The following is a 27,879-nucleotide window of genomic DNA, read 5'->3' as shown; positions in this document are numbered from 1 at the left end:
TCTCAATGCCATTGTTCTAGTTTACTGTTTAAAAGTAAGAAATTGAAGTACCATTGATCTTACCTGTCAGGCTACTCACACTGCAGTAAATATTTTCTGGTCAGATAAACATCATACAATTTTATATTCAATAAACAATTTATCATAAACATCAAGTACAGATTTTCTTTGACACGCATAATGCATATAGATTTGCCTGATACTATCAAGCTGCTGCCTGGAAAAGGCATTAATTATCAGACCTGATTTTATAGCTCTCCATTCTAAGAAACCTCTACCTCCACTGCGTAACATCTTCAAGGAAGCAAAAAAGGAAAGTTTTGAATTATGAGATCTCTTGATTATCCTTCTACCTAGTCCACATCTGTCACTTAGATTTCAATAGCAAAAAAATTTTGGAAAACAATAACATTAAAACCCTGAAAATGTCTAAGATATTTGTTTTTAGATGAGATATTAAAAAAATGAAAAATCCCTTGGCATCTACAGATGTAGCATATCCTGAACTCTCCTCTGAATCTCCTCTGAAGAATAAAGATGTGAAGCTACCTCCAGAAAAGTGGAGGGAAAAGTAAATGTACAGGATACAGGTATACAATAGCTCATTTTTTCAAATGTTCCAGTTGAAGAATTTAAACGATCCTATTAAATCTTTCTAATTTGTTCTATGTATTTCAGTGCACCAGAGCAAAACCCTGGAAGAGACAGTAGATATGTTTCCTAAAATAAACATTTTTTCACACTTTGTTGCCATGCATAGCTTTGTTACTTACTGATTAGTAAGCTGTTCTGGACCCACAAACAGGTTGATACGAGACAGTCCAGTCCGTGTTCCAAGGAAGGCAACTTCCACTCCCTTGTCAGAATTTCTGAAATAAAGCAGAACACAAACAAAGATAATGTTTCCAGGCAGTAAACATATAAAGCTATGTTACCAGTCACAGAAGATACAAGTGTACACAGAAGATACAAGTGTATTTTTAGAAAGATAGTTTTAAAATGTTTTTTTTTTTGTTTTTTTTTTTGTTTTGTTTTGGTTTTGTTTTGTTTTTTTGTTTTTTTACTTTAAAGTCAAATGTGCTTTGGCAAACATACCATGTGGAAATGTTATTTAGACCAAAAGCAACTGAAAAGTAGAAGAAGGTAAATTTGGCAAGATTTGGGGGATGGGATGATATGGAAGCCAGAATAAAAAAGGGTCAGCATAGGTACATAACAAACATTTGATAGCCACTGGCACCAAGTGACTGAAGACAAGCAGGAAATCCAGATCCAGCTCCCTTTCTATTCAACATCTCTATGGTACATCTACACTTCAAGCTATAGGTGTGTGATTGTTGCTTAAATGTGCAAAAACTAACCTAGATTTAAACCAGCCAGCTTGGAGTCAAATGTAGCTGCCATCAGGACAGGTATTTGCCTCTAGACCTTAGGAAAAAATGTGGCAGGTAGGTCAGGCTGAACACTGTTGCTGCATCACTAGCTACAGTACCAAGGTAGCTGCTTTAAAGAAACTACTTGTTTGGGCAACAAGAGCTTCAGATATATTATCACAAAATGTCCTGTCTAATTAGCATAAATCAGAATATGAAATGAGATCAAATGTCTCCCACTAGTATGTCTCCACAGCTGTCTTCCTTGTGTTTACTGGATCTGTTGTTATTTCATTGTGTAGGAGGATTCCTAGAAACCTTATGCTTCTTATATAAATTCATTGGTGCCTAGAGTATATGAGCATGCAATAATTTTCTATCTTTATCTTCTGAGAGGACACTGGATAATCCTTAGCTCAATGAAACAGATCTCACTGCATCTGATTTTACTCATTCAGTATGTTTTTTCGACAGTATCATTTTTCATGTAACTTTAAAAAAAAATTATATTCAAATTTAAAAAAATCTAATCAGGATAACTCCCAGAATTGCCTTTCAGCAACAGTATCTCATGCAAACTCCTAATCTTAACATGTTTTCTCTAATATATATAACATCTTGTTGCTTAACACTTAGCTCTGGAAAACAAAAAAAAGAATAAAAAAAATAAAAAAGAGGATTACAGAAATGATTTATTTTACCAGGGCATTTTTTTCTGTATATAATTTGTTCCAAGATAAATTACCAGTTCCATAAACAATTTTTGTAAATTATACATTAAATTCCTCAATTATTCTAAACAGTTTGTTAGAAAGTCACAACTGTGTGCTGTGGTTAGTATACAATTACATTAGTTATACTGTAAAATTTGAGTAACCTTAAAACTAATCATCATGATGTACATACTACAAAATAAACACTTAATACTGAATCAAAATTAGTTCTAGTTAGGGTGAAATGGTTAATATATTTATTTCATGCATTTTAATATAGTTGAAAAATTAAAACTCTTAGGCAAATAATCAGAAAGGGACTAGAAAACTGATGCAAATAATTATTGCTAATCTGACAAAGCATCAAAATTTGCAAGGTATTTAATCAGTTCTTCAACATAACTATTAAAAAGATACCCATAATTATAATGGCTGATACAAAGCTTACTTACTCCGATTTATTTAATGCTAGACTGGTCCAATAAGCTTCAATTGGTGCACTCACCACTGCATCAAACAGAACTTCCTGGATCAATTCTTTGTCACCTATTACATTATAGTAAAATCAGTAAACATATGTCCATACAGATCTCTTTTTTTGTTAGATAACTAGATTTTTGTTTTTAAAACAAAAACTCTAAACTCTATTTTGTCTGTGATGTACATTCAAACCTTTTGCAGTATTAAGCATTTACTATATTACATGGTGTTTCATTACAATGTAGTTTTTATATATATATATAGTTTCATTGCCAACAACAATTTTTGGCTAGAAAACACAAAAATACATTTTCCACTTCATATAACACATTCCTGCATATATCCCATGCTCACATTTGCACAAAAAATAAGGCTGAAACAATTATGCCTACTAAGTCACACTAGCTCTGTTTCTGCAAACATCTCGGAGAAAATATATGCTTATCCACGTGTTTTTTTCATTCAGCTTTGCAGTTCAGAAATGCTAATTTTATACATATTCTCCCTAAAACACTCGGGAAATATCTGGTATATTCTTCAGAAGAGTCATTCAAGACTTGATTCAGACCAATCCTGTTTAATTTATGAAACCAGATGGAATGATAACATTGCATAGCTACACCATCTGAACAGAACCTTGAATATTTGGTTCAGGCATATTGTTTACCGTAAGAATCAGAAAACATCAATATTTTTTATTGATACTCTGGAAAAGAGTTCAAAAGCAAATGAAATTGCAAAGTGATATTAGCCATGCAAGCCAATCTCAAGTTATCAGTGGTTAAACTATGTAGCTTTCAATTTTGTAGAAGGTGAAGTATAACAGTTTTTAGCTAGGATAATGTCTGCTACATATATATTTAACAAAATACTTGCATTGGAGCAATGGCTCTTTTCCTGTGAGGTATCGTTTAATCGCTTCTAACTGAGTCATTTGACGGTGTTCAGGATGCAGGTCAGTGTTGCAATAGGACCTGAGAACATGTTGTCAAAACATTAAAATGTTAATATGTATAAGCATGATCTTTGTCTTTGAACATAAAGAATTGGTTTCAGCAAGCACAAACAATATGAAACCAAGAAGGGTAACAGACAACAATTTCATGCTTTGTTTAAGGCTTACCATTCATCTGCTAAAGATACATCAGGGTGTTCTAAATCATGTAAACCTGTAACAGGAATAATAATGGCTTATTTAGGGAGCAGTCTGGGTAACAGATGGTTATTAACATACACTCCATAACATAAACCCTTCCCTTCTTGGAAAGCGCATTATTACCACAATATAATAAATCACAGTAAACTATGTTCAAATACACTTTAGGGTCTAACAAACTGGCAAAAGCCAACTAAATCAGATCTAAAAATGAAAAGGAAGGAAAAGTTTTGGGGTTTTTATTCCTGATAATTTTTAACTCATACAAATTGCTCATATGAGATATTTGAAGTTTAGAAGAAAACCTGAGCAAAGAGAAATGCACAATGGTTAAAACCCCTCTTATTCATACTCCCTTGTTCTATGTGGCTAGTAAAGTTCTTTATGCTAAACCACATATTTCTCTTTTCACAGGAGTTTTTCTCTCTTTTAAAAAATATTTCATTAAAAAAAACAACTCCTCCCAAAAACTAAGCACACAACCTGTGAACACAAACTGCAATTTACTGGATTGTTCAGAAAAGGTTTATTGTTCTAACACGTCATGCAGATGCTTGTAAATAAGAACTATATCATTAGTTATACAGCACAATAAAAATGTACTTTGGCAATTTTCAAAACTCTTAAAGCATGTACCCATAGACAATAAGCAAACAGGATTCAGAAGGCAGGCTCTGGGTTTAACCCCCCAGAGTACATACTATGCAAAGACAGACCTATGGTGGTTAAGGAAAACAGGAAAGTCAAAACTAGAACCACAATTATCATCCTTAGAGAGGACAATAATGTGTCAGTGACAGAGGAACAATGAAGGAAACAGTGGGAGAAAAGGTTATAGCTACATCGACTTCTTTGGTGATGCATCCAGGAGGAAGTATCAGACTGGCCGGTAGAAATGTACGGCTAGATTAAAGAAAATAGATAGGAGATGTTGGGAACAATTTGGAGAGTAAGTTCCAAGCCTTCTGCTGTCCTCTCCTTCTACCTAGAAATTTATTTTTTTATTCAACTGCTTCATAAACCATAAAGCATTTCTTTTTACAGTTCTGCCATGAATAAAAACATATTTTTGTTGCTAGCATACAGCTGAAGAACGAAGACATAAAATCTTAAAATCATCAATGAAAGAAGAAACAGAATTGGAAACAGAGACCAACAGAGACTTCAGCATAATATCAGAAAATATTCCTCTCTTGAACAACTTTTTCTCTGCAACTCCTAAAACTTCATCACCTCACCACGCACAGCTCCTCCGATGGGTACATACACAATGCACAGACTGAAGCTAGCTAGCAGCTCCTGCAGACCCCTTTTGCCCAATCACCCTTGCAAAATGCCTCTGTCCTCTCTTCATCTTCAGGACCCTTAGATTTTGGTCTTGTTGCCAAACAATTTTATCACCATCCAACAGTTGACTCCTCCACACGTTTTATTTGCAGACTTACACCCCCACCCAAAAAACAAAAACAAACAAAACAAAACAACAAAAAAAAAAAGCAAGAAGGGCCTTTCCCCTCGTTACTTTTACTATGACTAGATAGTTTTAGCTCTGAAATGCTTAAAAATGTGTAGCGTGTGAGCAAAAAAGCCATAGCTATTACAGGGCTCTCGGTGGCTACCTCATTCAGAAAATATCACAAATAATTAACATTAGACTATGAGTGGTTTTCTGGAACATTGAGAGAGGAGGACAGGAGATGATGCTCATCTAAAGAAAATTCACAATCAGACTATGCTTAATATAAATGAGGAAAAAATCCCATGAAGTAGAAGACCTAAAAAATAAAATACAATCAAACTCCCTTATGGAATCTGCAGAGAAACATACAAGCTGTAGGTCTTCCACATCAACAATTAAACTACTGTGTCAGGAACGTGACCAGGTAGAGAGTATCTTACCTTCTTCTACAGTTACATTCCCTCTGAAAAAGTATTTTCCATGTCCTCTAGAGAGAGCCACACCTAAACTGTGCAGAGAAATAAAGCGGACCTTGAAATCTGTGACACAATAAAAGACATTCAGAGATATTTTCGTTTCTAACACTTCTAGCTAGTGTACTCCAATTAACTTCAAAACTGTTTCCAAGTCCTCACTGATCATATTTATTGTTCAACTAGCTGTTTCAATGCTGGTTCAGTTCTGATGTTCCTGCAACAATTGGCTGTATTTATGTTTGTTTAGAGGTGCAGTAAACCATTATTCTCTAGCAAACTAATAAACGAGCCCCTCTAAACTTACTGCTGTTCACCCAGCATGACATTTCTTCATCTGAGCCTCGAATATGCCCACGGTCTTACAATGACGGAGACAATTTTTTGTAAACCAGACTGAGATGTTGAGAAACTACATAAATGTGGCAATCAGTGGAGCTACTGAGAGGAAAAGATTTCATATGCAGCAACAGCAGCATGATTCCTCTCAGACCTTTTCTGCTACTCATATTTTTCTCTAGTTCAATGTTTTTGCACTGACTTTAGCTTCGTAAACTTCCACAGTTAAGTGCCTTATTTTGCATTGGTTTTCAGTCTACCATTTAGACTACTCAAATTTAATGAACTGGCTGAGGGATCCGTGACTCTTCCTATTGAATACATACACAGAATACCTTTAGGCATTCATTCATCTAAGGTTAGTGACCTGCCAGTAACCAGTATGACTGAAGATACATGGGCTGATACTTTAAGTACACGTAGAGGCACCAAGTCCAAGAGCACACATGCTGCAATGAAAAGCTCAATCTGGAAACCGGCTGAAAGTAAACATCTTTGACATTACAGTGTATATTTTCATAATTGCTGCCCCTGCTGTCTTCCTAAAGCTATACACTCATCCCATCTATACTACATACAGACCATGCTGAAAAAAGCAGTACAGTTTTCCTATATTTCTGTCCTAAGGATCAGAAGTCACACTGCATGCACATATGTAGCCCCACATCTGTTTACTAAATGGGGTAAGAATGACATTGCCACAAAAATTACACTGAGTTTTACCACCCATGTGTGGATTTTAACAAGAATAAACACATGCATCAGAGATGACAGAAATGTGCCTATATTTTCTCTATGTAAAAATGTAGCTCAAGTTTTGTGAAGAGGTTCCATTGAAGAAAATTTCAGTTGAGTATTACAGCTATCAGCCTCCTGCTTTAAGCATAGGGTACAGTTAATATTATTTTATTAATGGATTATTTCTAACTCAAATATGAGCATTTGTAAAGTGACTTCTTGTGTTTTTTGGTTTTGCTAAAATACACGTCAAAATAACATGGCTGACTTGCTCAGTTTTAGTTACACAAATACACTCTAGGTAGTTCAGAGAAAGAAAATATCCAAACCTCAAATTGGAAATGAAATACTATCTATCTCATTTTACATTACATTTTGTTGTGGAAAAAATCAAAATGAGGCTCAATATGTAATTACTTAAATGGATTATAGTATTTATAGCTCTCTAAGTACTTGCGAAAGCCTTTCGTTCAATGTAAACCTCAACTGAATATTTTTTTAATGAAACGTAAGCCATGACAAACACTGCAAGTTTGCCTGTGTGAGCTTGCACAAACTTTCCATCCCTGGAAAAGCTGAAAGGAATGCTGGTAAGCTTCTTTTCCTAGCTATTTTCAGCATTGTCCAGGGATATTTTATTGTCAGCTTTTGCTGATGAGCTTTTAATGAGTTCACAAGCTCTGTACAAATGCAAGTCCAATGAGTCTGATGAAATGGCCATTTATTATGGTCGGCTCTACCTGAATGGAGTACCCTTGATGTCTGTATAATAGTAGTCATTTGTCATCACCAATACCCGTTTCTAGATTCAGAACAAGAAAGTCAGAAAGGGAAGGGGGAAACAGTTAGTTTGCTATAAGAAATGTATAAAAGATCAAGTGTTTAGTCAGTGATAAAAATTACAAGCAACGTATACATTCAGTGAGTGAAAAAATATACCACGGTGAATCACATTTATGGTAATCAATCTTAAAACTTGTAAAAAAAAGAAAAGTAACTGCTTGCTTTATACTCAGTTGGAAAAGTATTTATACCCCTTTGTCCACTGTCTTTTTGACTTCCATGGAGAACTTCCCTGTTTTCCGATTCACCATTGCATTTCGGAGCTGAAATGAAGAAAATGTGTGTCAAATCCTCTATCTGCATTTTCTGTAATTCTTTGAGCTTCTTGTTACATTCATTTGGCTTAAGTATTACTGTCTCTTCAGTTTTCATAGTTCTGCTGCATACTGAACAAACCCCTTAAAGATTTCATGATAGTCTGTAAAGGCCAAGACTCCTGCCACAAAACTTTAGCAAAGTTGCTGAGGTATATAAAGCAGGAGCTCTCAGCATCCTTCATAGCAAAGTAGCTCTTCATGTAGTAATCTGGATCTTATGTGGGAAAGACAGTGTAACTGACAACCCAACTATTATACAGTTTCTACACAGGAAGGTTAAAGACTGGGTTCCCATCTGGATTTGGTGTCTGAAGTTAGACCAGGGCTCATTTTTTAAATACATCACAATCTTACATACAATAACAAAGCAAAAAAGATAAAACCCCATTTACGTCACTATTCATTCTGCTTCAGCTTGATCCTCTAATGTTGGGCTGCATCCCAAACTACCCCAAGGAACTACATCCTAACTGCATCAAAAATTAGAACCAGAAAAAGCATGACAGGCCATTTGATCACTAACCTGTTACAATGGGAACACACAGCTACAGTGCTCTGTGATTCACTCTGGTGGTCCACTGATGTCTGGGCACCCCTTGCAAGCATTGAATTTTATTTCTATAATAGGAGCCCTAAGGCAGTCACAGTTCTAAGAATTGGCCTGGACCTCTCCTACTCAAAGAAGTACAAAAGAATTTTTAACACCCCCTCCAAATTATGTTTCATTAGTATATAAACCCCCAAAAAATAACTTTTAAAGAGAGGAAACTGAAAGCTGCTAGGGAAAACAGAAAATAAATAAAAAAGGGTTTATACACAGTGATTTACCTCCCACTCTTCAGGTTAAATCTGTTTCTTTCTGGATTGCCAGAAATGGTGCAGTCCCCTGTGATTCTGAGAAGGTTCCTTCCTGAGCTGAGGCCTGAAAGGCTTATCCCTGGGCCTTTCAGTAACTTTACCTCAGCTTCTGCATGAGTTGAAGGCTCCCAGATCTGTGCTGCAAATCCCTTAGACATCAACTCTACAATGCCATTCCTTAGCACACCTGTCCGCTCCCTAAGGAAGCAGAACCTTCCTCCCAAAGGATGCCAGCTGGCACAGCCTCTCCTTTAGGGGAACATGCCATGGTTGCCCATCAGGGCTATAGGCCACAATCCCATGAGGTGTATATAGCAAGGAGCACAGTCTACCCTGCCACTGCTTGTCTGAACACAGGGGCTCTGGGCTGAAATTGAGATATGACAAGACCCAGTTTCTGAGAAATCCTCAGTGTTAGTATTTTGAATTTGTCCATCGATCACTTCAGGACTTTAGGGGAGAAATGAGAAAGTCACTGCTTAGCAGTTATACCATCAAGATACGGAAGTATTTTATTTGAATTCAGTTAGATTTAGGTGTGGTAGAAGCAACTTCTTTTGCTTGTATTTTTAATTAATGGCCCAGTACAGAAAGTTTAAGGTGGTTGTTTCAGGATATCTTCAATTACAAAGTAAAATGGCCATATTTGTGAGACTTCTTGTGGTTAGAAGCATCTATAAATCTTTCACAACAGTAATTTTCATTACAATAGAAACCCTCCATTACTGCTAATTAATTCATACTCCCTCCTCAGGGATATTGAAAATGCAGAAAAATATAAATGAAACAAGCATTTTTGTCTCTCTTCTATTGCTTATCAATCCGAACAGAACTTATTCTTAAGAACAGTGTTCTTGCAGAATAAGTATCTCCTTTTCTTCTGAACCTCTTGCCAGATTTAGCAATTCAGTCAGATTTTAATCAAAATTTGTGAAGACGGTCATATCAATGCACTCTGTAGGCTTTTTGAAGCAAAAAGAGTATGAAGCAAAAAGAGCATGCCCAAAATTGCCAGTGAAATATCTGGTTTTATTTTCAGGACAAAGTTGAACATGGCTGACCTATCAAAAATTGCAAACTTTGCAGCTCTTTAAATTTAATTCTGGGGCATCTACATTTGAATTAATAACCTTACTCTTCTGTCAGGGATTGCAAGAGGATAATTTTTAGCTGGAGGCATGTATAAAATAAAGCATATATTTCACTGTCGAATTTTTTTTTTTTAACAATGCATAATGGGCAATTCTGGAAATATTTTCCCATTTTAAGTTTTGTGGTTTTGGACTTGCAGAGCTGGTCTTAATTAACCATCTACTTTTTAACATTTACAGAACAGTTTCATTTATCTTTAACATGGTTTTCATTTTTCTCCTATTGGTGCCTGTAGTTGTCTGAGACCCATTCCTCCCACAAGCCTCAGGCAAGTCATAGATTTACTAAAAGGGCCTCCAAACTCTCAGTAGTGTTTAAGATCAAGTCTGCATGTGGGATTTAGAGTTTCACTTTTTTTTTCTTTCTTTTTTTTGCTTGCTGTGATTACATTTCTTGGCTTTGTAATCTGGTTTCTCAGCTCTTCTGCAGTTTCATCTTCCTTCTCAAATGCATAAAATAAGTACTGCCTCAACTGGCTTCAAGCCTCAAAATATTCATTCATGGTCTTTTGAAAAAAAAAAAAAAAAGCTTTATTCAGCTAGAAATTATAGTAAAAGAACTTTAAGAAGTGAGTTAATGAGAAAAAGGTTTCTATCCAAATTGAAACTTCCTGTCCTTCAGTAGTGCATATTTCCAAACTGTGCTGGAAGACACTTTTTCCCCTATTATTTTTATAAGCTAGTGCTAAGCTTTCTATTTCTAATAAAATACAGTAAAAGCAACATGGCAGGTACCGTAACCTGGGAAATGAAGTGATCAATATATATCTACACCAATTCTATTTCATGGTGAAAAAAAATTCTAAGCTTAGTTCTGCCAGCTTTTCCTTATTGAAACACTGGAGAAAAACTATTTCTTCACATCTTTAGAGTGATACGTATTGTTACTTTCAACTAAATGTCTTCCAATCAATTGCTAACAAGCCAGTTTCACTGCTATAATATGAGATCATTCTATATTCTTGGAAAATTATGTAAGTATTAAATTAACGTGGTAAAAAGTGAGAAACTGTCTTCAGCTTCCACAGAAGTGTTTCATGGGAGAAAAATATACCAGTAGCAGTGTAAGTTACTAAAAGCAGCTCTATGAATACATTAATTCTTTCCCTCTACAGTTGAATAAACAATGCTTTACTACTCAAGCTTGGAAAAAATCAAGAACATCAACTCCAAAGCCTTAGGTGAAACAGAGCCACATGTAACTCTCAAGTCAATATTTTACTTCACAACATATAAAGTCTCCCAAACAATTTTTACCATTTTCACACAAAATTAACAGTATCAGGGAAGTGCCTATTCAAAAGATTAACAAAAATAACACAAACTTTTTGGACACTTATTTGGATCCTCACATCAGAAAAGTTGCATAAAAAGATAGATTTCATTACAATAACATACAAAACTTCCTTCAAGTTCCAATCCCCCTCTTGATCTAATGCTAATAAGATTAGCAACTCTTTAGCGCCAAAAATCTTTTCTTTCAAAGACCCTTCTCTTTTTTTTCCTGCTTTTAGTATTTCTGACTATATGCCTCTCTGAAGGTCTTATTAACTTGGTATAAATATCCGACTTTTATAATACTTCACAAACATGAAAAACCTGTAATGATACCCGGCTCACTTTTAAAAATACCTGAAAAAATATGATTTAACGTCACTTTTTTTCCCCCTATTTCGATATTTAAATGTCCAAACATATATGGCATTGTTAAATTATTAGGACAACCTTATGAACATTAATAACTTTTTCTACAATATTCAACATGCTCTTTTTTCATAAAACAGTGGGTTGCTAACCATCAAACAGCAAATGAGTATGCTATTACCAAACCTACCTATTGGGAGGATTATTTATCAGAGAACATCTGCTTATTCAGACATACACTAGTGAACTACAAGCATTTACAAGAATTATGACACATTTGTGCTACATATAAGTATTGAAAATTGTGTTTATTATTGCTCCAAAGCTGCAATAGCACATCTATTTACTGTTATGTATTAAATATTTCTCAAACTTATTATATGATTTACAGGTGTTTTTTTGTTGTTGGTGGTAGTGGTGGTTTTTTTTACTATTACAGAGTGGGCAGTGGACTTGGATCTTACCTACTAATGCAACGCTCAATTTAGTTTGTTTGTAATGTAGATTAACATTTTTCTTATTCAAAATATGAAACAATTGGACAGACTTTGTTTCTGTTATAATTAAGAAATGCGAAAATTTTTTATTTTTATTTTTTAAGTGAGTGGGAAAGATAAATTTTATGCACGTATCTTTCATCAAAATGTGAAATAAAATTTTTTGCATCCTCTGGATTGGAAAAACTCAAATTTTGCTAGAAATTTACAAAACATCAGACAGACCTTAGGGGTCTCAATGGAAATACTTAGAAACTGCTGAATTTGGATTTTTTGCTTTCATGTATATTCAGATAGAACACAATTACAAATAAAATCTAATTTTCAATGACAAAGAAATGGTTCAATGTTGCATTAAGTGAACTACTGAATTTCTACTAATAGATGATTAAATATGAGTGATTGAAACTGTAAAAATTAAGCAGAGAAAGTATTGAAAGAAATAAAATGGAATAAAAACAAAGAAAAACAAGAACAATTCATGAAGGTTTAAAAGCTGTATTTAACTACAGCAATAACATTTGAGAGAAGAACTTTTAGAAGGTCATTTTAAGAGGAACTGATTGTGTAACATGCTATCAAAGACAAGAGAAAAGATAAGCTATAAAGTCAACCTGATTGCCAAGATTATAGAAGGCTACAGAACATGAAAATCTACTGAGGAAGTCCTAAGTAATGTGTGCATAGAAAAACATGAAAAAATAGACATGAAATACTCCAACAGAAAAGTTTAAACGAGGAGGTAAGATGGTCTCCTAGGAGCGGATGGGGACAATCTATCACCTGATGAAACAGCCATTGCTAAAAACGTAAATGAACTGTTTCACTATTCACAAAGGGAGCAGGGAGAGGGAGGAAAGGTAGATAAATTTTTCAAGGGAGAAAGAAGATATAGACTTATGTCAGAACAGGGATCAAGAAATTAGTACATCTGAAGACCGACAAAACTCCAGGGGCAGTTGTACGTGATCCATCCCAGATTTAGGAAGGATCTGACAAAGTAAATATGGGAATCTTCAGTGGGTATATTCAAAACCTCTCTGGAAAAGCAGAGGTATGGGGGACTCGGTATTGATATTTCAGAAGGGAGCTAGGAAACATCTATGAAAAATACAGACATGCAGTCGTGACTTTGGCAGTAGGGAACTTATGGGAAAAACTAAATTACAGGACAGAAAGTGGAACACCTGGAAAGTTACGATTTAATTAAGGACAGTCAGCATGGATTCACACAAAACGAATCATGCCTAACAAATCAGATTTATTGAGGAAGTAACAGAAAGACCAGGCAAAGGTTAAGCCATGGACATAAGGAAAGCTTTTGATACAGTACTACAGCAAAGGCTAAGCCTGCAAGGTAAGGATACGAGTGAACCACAGAGTAGATGAAGCACTGAAAAATGAATTTACCAGAACAGATTGTGTGCATAACACCTGATAGACATAGAATGAATGCTTCTGCAGCTACCCATATGACTAAAATTAGGAGTTCGGTGTGAATCTTTGATATTTGCATTATGAACAGAGGTCAAAGAATCTAACTTGTTTATTTATCTGATGTTGTACATGAAGGAAAACAACTCTAATTATTTCCATTAAGGAAAGAGGGATCTCATGAAGAGTAGTTAAACACCTTCTTTCATTTCTGAGTTTCAGCAGTTGTCTGGACCAGCCCGACAGAGATATTCTATTCATTTCTCTAGTGCTCTTAGCTACCCAGTAAAAATACACGACGAGGTGCATGGAGCACACAAGCTGGGTGATGAGTTTTACCCGACAGTCTGTGTTAACAGTGTATGTACATGCACATCTAAGTGAGAACCAAGATGAAAAAAAAGGAAGGTTATAAAATTCTGAACAAACTAAATTGGGCTACTGGTTTTTCCTTCCTGGGACCAGTAAAGTGGCCACTCCAATGACTGCTTGAACAGTTTCCATGTACAGTTGTGGGATGCAACAGTTACTTTTGACAGGGTTTTTAAAACACATCGCTTACCACATCATCTCTGTCTTCCCACTCAACCTCAGAAAGATCCACACTACTGTAATTGGGCTTTCTTCGTTTCTTCCCTTCTTCATACTGGCATTAAAAAAAAAAAAAAAGGTGAAACATTTAACACATTGTTTTGCTTGCACATTTTGTATCAGAAGATTTTTTAAATTTGCTGGATATATGCTGATTGTATGCTATATGCTATAATACTACAAATAACAGCAGGTAGCTTAATTCATGTAAGATGAACCATATTGCTACACAAACATTGTGAAGTAAAAAAAAAAAAAGATCTTGAAAGACACTGAGAAGTCAAACTCAGGAGTTTTACCTTTTTCTTTTCATATGGAAACTACATGAGACCTTCCTCTTGTAGTTTATGTTAAATGTCTCAAACTAGCTCTTTCAGCTGTACAGGAAGTTATATTTACTATAATCTTATCAAGAAAATGTTTACACATTTCTCTTTAAACAAGATAAGATGCAAGTCTTGAGAAGTGTGGTGTTAACATTTGCTGATACCATATTTTATCTACAACTTCATGAGAAAAAAGTAATATACTAATAATTATAATTTATAGTTTTTTATCACTAGTCACTGTTACCACGTAAATCTCACATTTTAAATAAACAGTCTAGTGACAAAATTGATTTGACACTAGGGAGTTTATAATGTAGGAAATTCTGCCCTCTGCTGAACATTCAAGATCAGAGAGTCTACTAGTGTAAGAACAAAAGCCTTAATCTGTGAAAGAAGAAAAAGTATTTAGGAAAGTCTGTGAATAAACAACTTAATCTAAATGCTTAAGAAAAACTATGAGAGTCTATTTGAAATGCTTAAATAAGGGAGAGTATCTGTGAAAAAAATGACCTTTTATCTTTTATTACTCAAGTAAGGGCGGAGGATGACACCACCACAAGTCCTTATGTGGTATGACAAGAAACACTGGGAAATGTGAGGATTCCCCCAAATCCTGCATCTCCCCAGCTTCTGTGACTCCCCAGCAACAGAAAGGCAGTAAGGCAGTAGTATATATAGTTGATTCTCCTGTGCAGGACCAACTGTGCCATAAACCAAAGCTGTCAGTGCTCAATTCAGCCCATTCATCACTGAGGCCAGTGCAGCAGGAATTTTCAATCCTATTCTGTAGATCACAGAGAGACCAGAGAGGCCAAAGAGACAACTTGCTCTCTGAGCATTTGAAAGGTTATTCCATCCTGACATTCTCCTCTCTAAATTAAATGATTCTCATGTGAATTCCACAGCTGACTTTGTAGGGTCACAGTATGTAAAAACAGGCATGACAAACTCTTCTTTAAGAACAGCGAAAAATGTTGACTGCTGGATTGTAATCACAAAGAGATTTTGAGATATTGGTAGAACAGTAATATTTCTCTAGCACAGATTTGACTTTTGCTCAAAAAAAAAAAAATGGATACTCCAATTATTTCTACAGATTACTCTCTGGGGAATCTATGTGGGATAAAATTCTGAATCCTCATTTCTTCTTTTGAGTAACAAAAACTCTTAGCAACTCTGCTGCTGTAACTCTTAGACTGAGTTCTAACAATTCATGTGGATGTAATCGAAGAGTAATTTCATGTAGTCTTCCTGCCCCCGTGCTAGAGGTTAGCATTCTCATAACAGCTAGCGTACTTCTGGGCTGATGCTATTCAACAGATGGGTAAAGAGACAAAGAATTACTCATTTCAGCACATGCTCATATACCAGATCATGAATTCAAGCAGCTCAGTGCTCTGATTAATTCTTGCTACATGACTTCGCTCTGATAGCTGAAGAGATAACAAAACCCAAGCACAGAAACACAAAACTTTGAAGCTACCATAGTTAAATCTCACAAGAATAAAAAATCAGAGGATAACATCTGGTACATTAGCAGGGCTTGATTTCTGTATCTTTCTATGTTTTGTAAACCTCTCACTGTGGTTGCAGCTATACCTGTATTATCTTTAATGTCTACAAGGAGTAACTATGTAACTACGTAACAGGAGTAACTCTCTGGGGCTGTACCTATTAATCAAATAAAGATTTCGTCTGATTTATTCCTACTTGTCTAGAAATGGTGGCAGTCAAGCTCTGAAATTCTGAGAGCTGAAAAGTGTTACATAGAAGTTAACTGGGATCATTTGAGTAGAACAAACGTGAAATAACTCCTGTCCTGGTTCCAATGTTTAATTGCATCCTTACTCACAGATGCTGAAGGGCTTCTGGGATGTGCTGCATTCTCAGACACATATGCAAAACCTTACTTATGACAATAGGAGTTGATGTTGTGTGTCTGACGGCAGAAGTGGGCTTCAAATGTACAGCAAATAATTTGCATCATATTGATTATGTTAATTTTTTAATTATTTATTTTAATCATATAGATTCTATACCTTGCATGCAAAGAGCAAAAACAAAATCCAAAAGAAACTAAATAAAGAGCTGGACAAAACAAAATTCTGCAGCAAAGACAGAATAAGAAGTACCTCCATGTCAGAGAAGCAGAAAGAAAGCCAAAATCCGAATGCTTAAGCAAGGGGTAGACTTCATAAGCACTCAGACTGAAAGCACAGATCTTAAACCACATTTAGAGCAGGAAGTAACAAAGTACTGAGAAGCCTAACCCCTCATTCAGTTATTACACTTTGGGGGGACTAGTGTTTAGTTGCCTACACAGGACTTCAATATGTGAAGAGTGTTCATGATATAGTTTGGGAAAGGATGCAGAGAAAACGTAAAAAATGACTTCCATCAGGGAGAATTTGTTCTGATAAAAAAAAAAAAAAGAGATATTATTTGTATATGTGGGTAACTTTACTTACATGTGTTCTTCATGAAGATTATTACATTATTCCCTGCAGTGAATTTACATATCCTCATGTAACTGGGGCCTAAAATATAACTGAGTCCTTCATATTACTGTTCAACAGACCATTCTTTAGTTTTGTTCTAGTTTTATTACTATTCTAATTTCTCAGTAAAAGTTATTCATGGACACGGAAGCAATCCACCAGCTTTTAAAAATGGCATTCATCTATGCCATTTTCTCTGGTAGCACACTGAATCTAGCTTCACTTCTATCTCTGTCTGAGACTCCTGGGTGTACTATGAAATACTGATTGAAGGCTGAAGCCAATTCCATTTGCAAGATTACTATAAAGCACTGAAACAAATTAGTAAAGGACCCATAGGGAAACAGAAACTAGGAGTTCTACCAAATTGCACTGATTTAAGTGCATGAGGAAAAGAACTAGATTTAAACTGTGTGCTTTTAATCTACTTTGGCCAATATAAAATGTGTGGTGATATTATATAGTAGTTAAACCCTAGGAAAGAAAAAAAGAAAAAAAAAAGATAGCCACTGAAAAATTTTAAATATCTGGACTGCAAATAAAGAATCTTTTAGTCTGCTCAGAATTAAATGTTAGCTCCAACATTCTTTTGTTTGTGGAAGGAACAGGGGAAATCATTTTATTTGGTAATCAGAATGAGCTTTATCTTCCTCGGCATCTTTTATTTGAGGCTTGGCCAAACTGTTATAGGACTGGATGATTCAAACAATGTGTGACGTGTACTGCTTAAAGACTGAATCACATTTTTACACCACCCCCTATACAACCATTTACATGTGCCATTATTAAACTTTTCACTTTGATATTTTATTTTTTTTTCTTTTTTAACACGAACAGTCTCAAACCATCTGCACTGAATATGATCTGCCATGTGTTTATAAGTCAGAGTGTAGCAATCTGATCACGGAAGGAGCAAACTGCATCTTAACAGCTGCAAGCCTTGGGTCTAAGGTGATAGTAATTTCTCAGATGTGCTCCATCTGGATAACAGGGAGGTAGGAGAGAGTAAGTTGCTCTGATAGTGTCAGAGCAACTTTGAATTGCTTGGAAGTGTCAATAGACTTCAGTGACCTTGCTTAGCCACATTTGTGGAATCATCTGTGGGAAAATATGATAGCAAGAAAGTATCTAACAAACAACCACCAAAAGCAAAAGAGGTAAAATAATTTCAAGGGAAACACCTCTTCCATCCCAACCTACTATCCGGTGTACAAAAGTAGGAAATCAGGAACTACAAAAAAAAAAAAATCACTCCTCCTATTTTACGATGCAGCATCAGTTGATTAAGTTTCATCTTTATGGATTAGTACTTCAAAATTAGGATAATGTATTAATTTAAATAGAACTTAGGAATTATCCCCACTTTTTTTTGGAGGAGACGAATAAATGTAAATATGCTTTGCTGAGCTTGCATATATAACTAATTTTAATTAATAAATTGCACACAGAAAGGAAGGAAAAGGGGTACTTCTTTCCTGCTTCTCAGGTAGGTTTTTAATAATTCCAAATGACAAATTCCTGCAAATATGGATTAAGTCCTTCAGCATTGGTCCATTAATAAAATAATGCTTGCCCTAAAATGCTTTGAGTTTAAATACTGTGGGACAAGGCAAGATATAGGGGAAGGACATGAGAAGAAAAGGGAAGAGATTGCTTCAATAGTCTGATTATTACTTTGACATTAAAAAAATGTGAAAAATTCCCTTCAGTGCTTCACCTGTTTATATAATATCACCCATAGCAAATGAGTTTCCATTCACCATTCACTACATAGCTCCAAAACATTTGGCCACGGGATACATGTGAAGCTGCATCCTACCTCAATGTAAATCATTACTGCTCAGCTTTTAAGCTCTTTATTTCATTTAAATTGTTTTCCTGTCCCCATGATTCTGATTCATCTCTTGTGATAATTTTATTTCATGATTTGCACCTATTCTATGGCCTCAAATGGTCTTTTACTGATCTGCACTTAATCTTAAATTTGTAGAACATTCATTGGTGTCCAGTCAAAAACAAAAGTTGCGTGCTGTACAAAGTTCCTTATTTTAATATACATATATATATATATATAAAGTAACATTTTGATTTTCTTAGGAAAAAAAAAGAAGAAACTCTTTCCAAAGATAGACTTTCATGATAAGCCTATTATTTAAGATGTTAATCCAGAAGTTCCTAGGTTACGGTTGGCAGTGAAAACCAGTTATTTTGGACTGATTTTTCATGCCAGATGGCAGTGCAAAACTGCCACACTATAAAATTTCCAGCAGTACTGTAGATAAAAGCTGACAACAGGAGCTATGTCATTTGCTACAGAGAAGAGAACATGCAATTCTAAGTTTCCAGTCAGAGAAGTAGGAACAAGCGGATGTACCACGTACACAGAAGAACCTTCTAGCAATGTAAATAAATAAATAAATAAATAATATAAATCTCATGCCACATGTATTTAAATTGCTGTCTCCTTACAATTATAACATGTGCTTATGTTACAAATAGTGCATTTATGTTTAAATCAATGAAACAACATGGAAATATATAACAGGAGGTAAAAAGCAAAGCAACAGAAAATAGCTTTACATCACACACCTACAGACTGGAAAAAGGGCGTGTTGGTTGAACTCACATTTTCAGGTGGATTGCTGTTGACTAGCAATGTAACATGTATGTGGTTTACTCCGCTGAAAAAAACAACTGTTCTATTTAGGATTTTATTTGCATTCTCAGGACCTTATCATTTGGGATTATGTAAAACTGGCAGCTGCTTATAATTATTTGGGGTTTGAGTAGAAATAATTAAAAACATCTGCCTTTATCTTAATACTACCAGACTTAAACCCATGAGCTCGGTTATACCTAACTTCAAAGCTGAAAGCAAAGAATAAAAGAAAGCTTCACATATTGCTAACAAATTTTCAGTGATTCATTTAGATGTACAACCAGTTATTCAACAGCCTTCAAACCTTTAATTATCTTTTAAATATATGTAATTTTGCACTTCTAATTAGATAGCAATTTAATGCTCTCACAGGGATTCAGATGCGCTATCTTTTTTTAAATGTAAACTCCAATAGGAATAATCATTGGCATTCAAGTGATTGAATTCTTCAGTTAAATGAACATGAGGCATTTACACTGTTCACATCATTCAAATATTCTGCTGTCAGCTACAGCTGTAGAGTTTTATGATGTCGCTGCATAAAGCAAGGGTAAGTGTAGGTTATCTTACGTTCCAGGCGGGACTCCCCAGAGAGAAATGAGATTTGCTGCTTATGAAAGGCTAACACTGCTTAAGTGGGGCATTAATGTTTCCCCTGAGACTCGGATTTCTCTGTTTTTCTATATTAGGAGAAACAAATTTTCCCAGAATTTAAAACTACAAAAGACTTAATACTGGCCTAGCAATCTTTAAATATACCGCGTCCTTCAGGTAAATGCAATATCTCCTGACAGGCAACAAGTTTAAAATGGTAAATTACTTGGGCAACTAAACCGCCAATGTATTTCATTGAAGGTATTACAATGTATACACAGGCTCTGATTTCTATGTATAACATTCCCAATTAAGATTGCTACATTAAGATTAAATAAAGATGTGCATCATTTTAAAAAAAAGCAAGTAGTCAATTGAATTGGTTTACAGTGATAAAAAGGGTATTGACATACAGCCATTCGAAAAATCACCACAACTATTATCCTTCCGGAGTCTATACTGAGAGTATGAACAGATGCCTCAGTTTCCTCAGGGAGATAAAAGATTTTGATTTAAACTCCAAAATATAAAATCCTTAGTCATCATGAATGTTATTATATTAATAGGTAGATATTATAATCTGTAATTTATAACACATTCCTAATCTTACTTTTATCAAAATAAAAATGTAGAATCTGAGTAAAAGACACAATTTGATTCCATAACAGATGCATTTGTTTTAAATGTATATTTTCTTTAATTCAGGGACCTGAGCTTCTTGGACAGAAAGTTAGAGCATTCTATCTTAAACGAACATAGTAATTACAGAAAACAAAATCCTTCTTTATTCCCTGCACAAAAACACAAATTCTACTGCCAGCTACGAATCAATAAGCCACAGACTTCACGAGATTTACTAGCGATCTTGCTGTTATTCAAAGAAAATGACACGAATGTTATGACAGAGAGGCAGCGGTGCAAACCCCTAAAACTAGTTAAGATTCACCAAGATGTCAATCTGTGACCGTTGCAGGCACTACTCATTCACGGGCATTCTTTAATTTCTCTGTAATCCTACTACTTTCTTCAGAAGACAGTCTTCCTCTGGCTCCTATATTTAAGACTACACAGTGACAGCTACAGTAAGGACCAATCAGTCACAACTAATACAGTGGGTGTTTTTAAGCATACGTAAAAAGTACACAGGATCTGTTTATTACCCTTCCTTTGCTTTCAGTATGCCCATTTCACTGACAATCCGTAACGTCGTCATGATATATATGTTTTGCATCCTAATAGTTAATGGAGTACCACCTAGCATACTGCAAGTGCTAACAGAACACTGAAAAATAACCAGTAAAATCTGATATAAAGTAGTAAGAAAAACTTTGCCCTCATGCACGTTTCAAGCACGTGTAGTTGCTTTGAAAGTCCCAAAATTCACTTTTGAATTCCCCAAAAATTCACTTTTTTTCATAAGAATACCTATGGTTTTAAATCGAATATGAGATTCAACACAGTAGCATACAATTTAAAATAGTGTCATATAAAATAAAAACACTGCTCTCTGTAAAAAACACGGGATTTTAACCAAAAAGCAGCATACGGGATCATTCCAATACAGAACTATCGATGTTTCTTGAAATATCACTGCCATCAGCTACAGTTTCTTGAATTATCACCAGTGCATTTGTGACAGGGAATGCAGCCTAAAAAAGGCATAACGTGTAAAAACAATTAAAAATAATAATAACAACAACAAAAATCTGAAATACACCGTGAGGAGAGCGAAGGCTGCTCACGGCACTTTCCCGAGGAACCCCCTGCCCTTCGCCGCCGCCCCACCGGGCAGTCCCGGGGCGCCACCTCATGGCGGCTGCCGCGCGGCGCAGCGCAGCGGGGCTGCCGCCGCCGCCGCCGCCCCGCTCCTTCGGCGGCCAGGGCCAGGGTCGGGGCCGGGGCCGGGCCTGTCTGCTCGCAGCTCCCGGCCCGGTGCCGACAGCGGCTGGGGACAGCACTGAGAGAGGGGTGTTGGCAGCCCGGCGGGACGCCGCGGGCCGAGGTGGGCCGGGGGCGGCACAAGGAGTAAGAAAGGAATTTCTGTGCAAGGGAAGCATGTGGGCAATTTACACGCAATCAGATAATTGAAGAAGGCATTTCCAAGGGATTCCTTAGTGCCTGGTTGTTTATTAAGGATTATTAAGTTGTTTGTCGAGACTCTTCCCTCTAGTAATGGCTTTGTGAGGAGAATGCATCTGGAAGTTCTTTAGGGTCCACCACGGCAACAGCTACTCGTGAAAACTACTCCCCTGCACAGCCTTGGAAATCTTCGGTCACTATCCTACATCTCAACAAGTACCTCACAGTTAGAAAGCACTTTCCTCCTCATCTTCCAATATGTGGTTACTCCCATCAACTGCCCAAGCAACCCCTCATCCTAACTGAAAGCCAAATTTATTATTAAAAAAAAAAAAAAAAAAAAAAAAGACGAGACAAAATTGCCAAGAAAAAACACATTAAAACAAACCCAATAGGATAATCAGTGTAAGAAATGCTGCTAGCTTAATGATTAAACGTACTGGTCAGCATAAGATAAAAATCTGGTGCAACAGGAAACAGCCATCCCCAGCAAGCGTTTGCTATCATGCCTGTCTGCTCAGTGTCCCAAAAGGCAATTCCTAAAAAAGCAGCATGTCCGCTTCAGGACTAACAGACATGGCCGCTGGGCCCAGCAGCTCAGGAGTCGAGTAGTGCGCTGGCTTTACAGCACCACAGCAAAGCAAAACAGTGACATAAGCCAGCTTGGATCAAGTCAGTAATCAATGTACTTGAACGTAAAACCCATCAAAATGAGTGTAAGCAATACATTTTGTGAGCTATCCAATTCCACTCCTACATGCCTATTTTCACATACTTATTGTCACAAATTTCATGGAATGTTTTGCCACTAGTTACAATGGTATCAGGATTCGGGCCTGTAATATTGATCTAAGGGCCCAGGCCAGTAATCACTTCACTCTCAAAAACTCCACTGAAGTCAACAAAAGACTCCCATTATGCACTACTGACAGAACCCAGAGGTAAAAATGACACTTCCAAAAAATAAAATGAGCAGACCATGAATATATCACCAGGAGTCCCATAGAGTTGACAGTTTATGGGCTACTGCCCAATGTTCTGATTTTAGAAAGAGAGACTCCTGTGTAAGGTAATGAAATAAGGCCCTTTGAGATGTATACTGGGGCTAGGGATAGTAACAGAAAACCACTTTTTGCCTCATAAAAACATGCCACCACAACAGAAATAAGGAAATCAGATACCACCCTCTGTCAGTCTAAACTATCCACTTTTCCTGGACTTTATTTCCTTTTGTTTATTAAAATATCAGTTCTATAAAAAATTGATACTATTATTTGGAACAATCCTTGAAGTAATTTGCCAGAAGAAAAAGAAACAGTGCAGCACATGCATGTTGTCAAATTCTTGTAATGCAGATAGGGAACTTTCAAATATATATTCCTATGGCTTGCAAATGAATATAGGCCATTCGATGTACCTGTGATACCAGAGGATTTTATATATATATATATATATATGGGGGATCAAAACCATGTCACGATTTTAGTATGAAAATTTGGGAATGCTATTAAAAATACATTATATGTAATTTAGAATGGGATATAAAAAAAAACATGGATTTTCATACATACAGAGATAAAAAACATTGAGGGTAGTAGCTGATCATGAACTAAACCAAATCCATCAAATTTTCCTTTGCAACAGCTGCAAAATTTTGAAGACAACCTCTCCCTACACTGGCATTTCACACACAAAAAAAGGTTAATATAAAAAGCTTACATAATAGCAAAACAACATTTATTTAATCATTTTAACCACTGAGAATAATGAACATGATTAGTCTAACACATTTCAAATAGCAAAGAATGCTAGCATTGCATACAGAACGCCAGCACAGTCAAATATCAGATCTAGTCAGTCTGCTCATAACTTTGTCTCTTCTAAGGAATTTTTAGGTTATCACAGAATCACAGCATCACAGAATCATTTAGGTTGGAAGAGACCTCCAAGATCACCTAGTCCAACCTCTGACCTAACACTAACAAGTCCTCCACTAAACCATATCACTAAGCTCTAAATCTAAACATCTCTTAAAGATCTCTTAAAGGTCTTAAAGACCTCCAGGGATGGGGACTCAACCACTTCCCTGGGCAGCCCATTCCAATGCCTAACAACCCTTTCAGTAAAGAAGTTCTTCCTAATACCCAACCTAAACCTCCCCTGGTGCAACTTTAGCCCATTCCCCCTCATCCTGTCACCAGACACGTGGGAGAATAGAGCAACCCCCACCTCGCTACAGCCTCCTTTAAGGTACCTGACAAGTGACAAGGTCACCCCCGAGCCTCCTCTTCTCCAGGCTAAATAATCCCAGCTCCCTCAGCCACTCCTCGTAAGACTTGTTCTCCAGAACCCTCACCAAATTCGTTGCCCTTCTCTGGACTTGCTTGAGCACCTCCATGTCCTTCTTGTAGCAAGGGGCCCAAAACTGAACACAGTACTTGAGGTGCGGCCTCACCAGAGCCGAGTACAGGGGGACAATCACCTCCCTAGCCCTGCTGGCCACACTGCTTCTTATACAAGCCAGGATGCTGCTGGCCTTCTTGGCCACCTGAGCACACTGCTGGCTCATATTCAGCCAGCTATCAACCAACACTCCCAGGTCCTTCTCGGCCAGGCAGCTTTCCAGCCACTCATCTCCCAGCCTGTAGCGCTGCTTGGGGTTGTTGTGCCCCAGGTGCAGGACCCGGCACTTGGCCTTGTTGAACCTCATACAGTTGGCCTCAGCCCATCGGTCCAGCCTATCCAGATCCTCCTGCGGAGCCTTCCTACCCTCGAGCAGATTGACACACGCACCTAACTTGGTGTCATCTGCAAACTTACTGAGGGTGCACTCGATCCCCTCATCCAGATCATCGATAAAGATATTAAAGAGGACTGGCCCCAGTACCGAGCCCTGGGGGACACCACTAGTGACCGGCCTCCAACTGGATTTGACTCCATTCACCACAACTCTTTGGGCCCGGCTATCCAGCCAGTTTTTAACCCAATGAAGCGTACGCCAGTCCAAGCCAAGAGCAGCCAGTTTGTCTATGATACAGCTGGATGCAAGCTAAAAGTAAAATTGCACAAATAGTCACTTGACATGGATGGGGTAACAAGGCAGTGAAGATGCGCAGAAGAGACCTGAAGGTGCACTAAAATTCTGTGTATATAATCCAGGTGCTCTAAGGAGGTTATCACAGCCCCTATTGCTGCCTCTTCTTTTCTACAGTTGCCAAAGAAAGTTCAGTGGCCAACCTCGGTCAGAACAGTGAAGAACATGGAAAAAAAGGATAGATAAGAGGTCAGAAAGATAAAAAGAATATGTCAACAATATGTAGAAAAGTAAGTGTAGAAAAACATTACAGCAAGAAATTAAAATATTTTTTGATTTTTGTGGTGAAATGATTCAATTAGATAACCATCACAAATTACTACACAAAGAAAGAAACGGAAAAGAAATGATAGACTACAAGCTTCTGCTTTCCATATTCATAAAATCTTTTTCTAATGAAATTTTAAAACTGAATTAAAAATAAAAACTGCATAAAACAGTTTCAATGGGAAAGATCATTACTATGAGAAGTCAAGTTGACTGACGAAAATGAGTATGTTAGTATGGGTAACAGAAGTATCCACCCTAAGAGGCTTTAATGTTAAAAAATCAGAACCAAATGTTTATGAGCAGAAGCTTATCTGAAACTCAAAAGTTACACTGACTGCTGTGAGGCTTTTCCACATCCTCTTACTCAGTTCCTGCATCTTCCTCAGGAAGAATCTCATGTTGGACACTGCTGGTAATAGGGTTCTGGAGATTCTTGTAGTATGTACTTGAGAAGTATGTACTATGCTGTAGAGATACTACAGAGAGTAGATACTCTACTCTCTCGTAGAGACAGAAGATATTTTGGCTAAGAGATAAAGTGCTTTGGGATCTATTCAGAGCTTGCTATCTTTCTTAAGAGTAAACTGCTTCTGCTGAGGTTGGAAGTTTTATATTCCCTAATAGTTTTGGTAGCAGAGGTTCTGCTTTCCATAAAACAAGGGGATACAAATTCATTGTTATGAGAAATCATCTGTAGGGAGTGTATAGGTAAAAGGGCTATTTTAGCAAAAAATGGTCACTGAAACACACTAACTTAACTGACTGGGATCTGAGCTGTCTACACCTGGATATATAGCTTTGGTGACTCACCACTGAAATGATAAAATAAGACAACTGGTTAATTTGCAAGAGTCATTTCTGAAAATTGTATTGCTTATTGTTTAGTTATTTGCCAAATTCTCACCAGATCTTGTCTTCCTTTCCATATCTGTTAAGAAATTCTACCAGAATCATAAGTGATATTCTTAGAAGAAAAATAATAATGAAACCATTTACTTTAAAATTCCTTCAAAGATACCATAATGTCTCTTTTGTTATTAGACTGGTTGTCCGTTTTTACAGTGAAGTTACTGAGCAAGTTTTTCCATTCATCCATGAAAGTCCCTGTGTTGAACTTTTCATTACTCCAGTTTAAAAGTAAATAGGGAAATGATAAGTACAAATACAAATGTTAATTGTGTAATTCCTAGCCCAAATCTTAGAAATACAAAATGCTTGTGATGAGTGAAAACATCAGATATGCTAATGATTTTTTAAAACATGGTTTTCAAGAATTTCATATGAAATTATCCATCCCATTAATATTTGTTTTCTACTAAAATACTGTTGAAGTCAGACATTACTTGAAGTGCCTGCATACAAAATACATATGGCATCCATGTGTGTACAGCAGTGGAATCATTAATACCAATGCTTTACTAAGATTTGATAGTGATGGAACACTTGCACATGCTGTTCCTAAACAATGATGCAATCAAGAATTTACCAGTTCTCTAGGGTATTAGGCTGATAAACATTTGCGTAACAGGCACTTCTATTTTTCTTACTGTGATTAATGCAAAGATAATGATAAGGGAAACTAAAGGCAAAATTTGCAGCTATTTCTCCTTTAGTACGAAAATCCCTTGTGCCTTTATTTTGCTTAAAAATATGCTTTATTGAAATGTATGTACACATATTAAATTAGCTTTAACACTTTAACATGACAAATAGGGGTTATTACGCAGCAATAGAGCATTACGGCATTCCGTTTCAACATAAAATGAACATAATTACAGCAATTTTTGGCTTTGCCATTTTTCAGCAATGGAGGCCTGCCTCCTTTGCAGAGCAACTGGTATATTTATTCTCCTTGTTTTTTTTCATGCTAACCTTCATTTCCAGAAGTAAATTTACCAAGCATTATAAAGTGTTATAAAGCATTATATATAGTAACAGCTATAGAGTATAGTATAGTTATAAGGTAACTCATCCGTTGTATTTTTTTTTTAATGATTATTACCTTTTTCACACTAAAAGAAAAACAAATGCAACATGTATACCTAGATAAAATAGAAAAGTAAACAGTATTCTTACCAAAGGCCTAAGTTCTGGATGAGTCAAAATATATCCATTGTTTGTAATTGCAAAAGCGTATCCATGAATGCCTAACTGTAAGAGTAAATGAGAAGGAAATGCTAATTAGCATGGTCTCCAGTAAATTCTTAAACAAAAAGGAAAAACATTTAGTTATCCAGGGCTTAAAACTCGCATTCTTAAAGCCTACACAGTATTTCATTATAATATATGC

At 36.3% G+C, this 27,879-nt stretch overlaps 1 protein-coding gene across 31 annotated transcripts in view; it reads right to left on the bottom strand.

Moving 5' to 3' along the window:
- Nucleotides 1–27,879, bottom strand: part of CACNA2D3 (calcium voltage-gated channel auxiliary subunit alpha2delta 3) — a 530,340-nt gene that overhangs the window by 83,469 nt on the left and 418,992 nt on the right. For all 31 annotated transcript variants that reach the window (XR_013955470.1, XM_080605848.1, XM_080605850.1 and 28 more), the window contains 9 exons: nt 27,666–27,740; nt 14,038–14,121; nt 7,766–7,837; nt 7,472–7,533; nt 5,622–5,689; nt 3,690–3,735; nt 3,443–3,540; nt 2,539–2,632; nt 774–869 (listed from right to left, as the gene is read on the bottom strand). Coding sequence is in view for 30 of the 31 variants with exons in the window: in XM_080605848.1 (XP_080461974.1) it covers nt 774–869; nt 2,539–2,632; nt 3,443–3,540; nt 3,690–3,735; nt 5,622–5,689; nt 7,472–7,533; nt 7,766–7,837; nt 14,038–14,121; nt 27,666–27,740 (695 nt within the window). In the remaining variant the exon portion in view is untranslated. The remainder of the gene's footprint in view (nt 1–773; nt 870–2,538; nt 2,633–3,442; nt 3,541–3,689; nt 3,736–5,621; nt 5,690–7,471; nt 7,534–7,765; nt 7,838–14,037; nt 14,122–27,665; nt 27,741–27,879) is intronic.

Source organism: Anser brachyrhynchus (genome assembly GCF_964034855.1).
Source record: "Anser brachyrhynchus genome assembly, chromosome: 10".
Classification (NCBI taxonomy): domain Eukaryota; kingdom Metazoa; phylum Chordata; class Aves; order Anseriformes; family Anatidae; genus Anser; species Anser brachyrhynchus.
The sequence above is the reverse complement of the archived record's forward strand: the minus strand, read 5'-3'. Positions and strand labels throughout refer to the sequence as shown.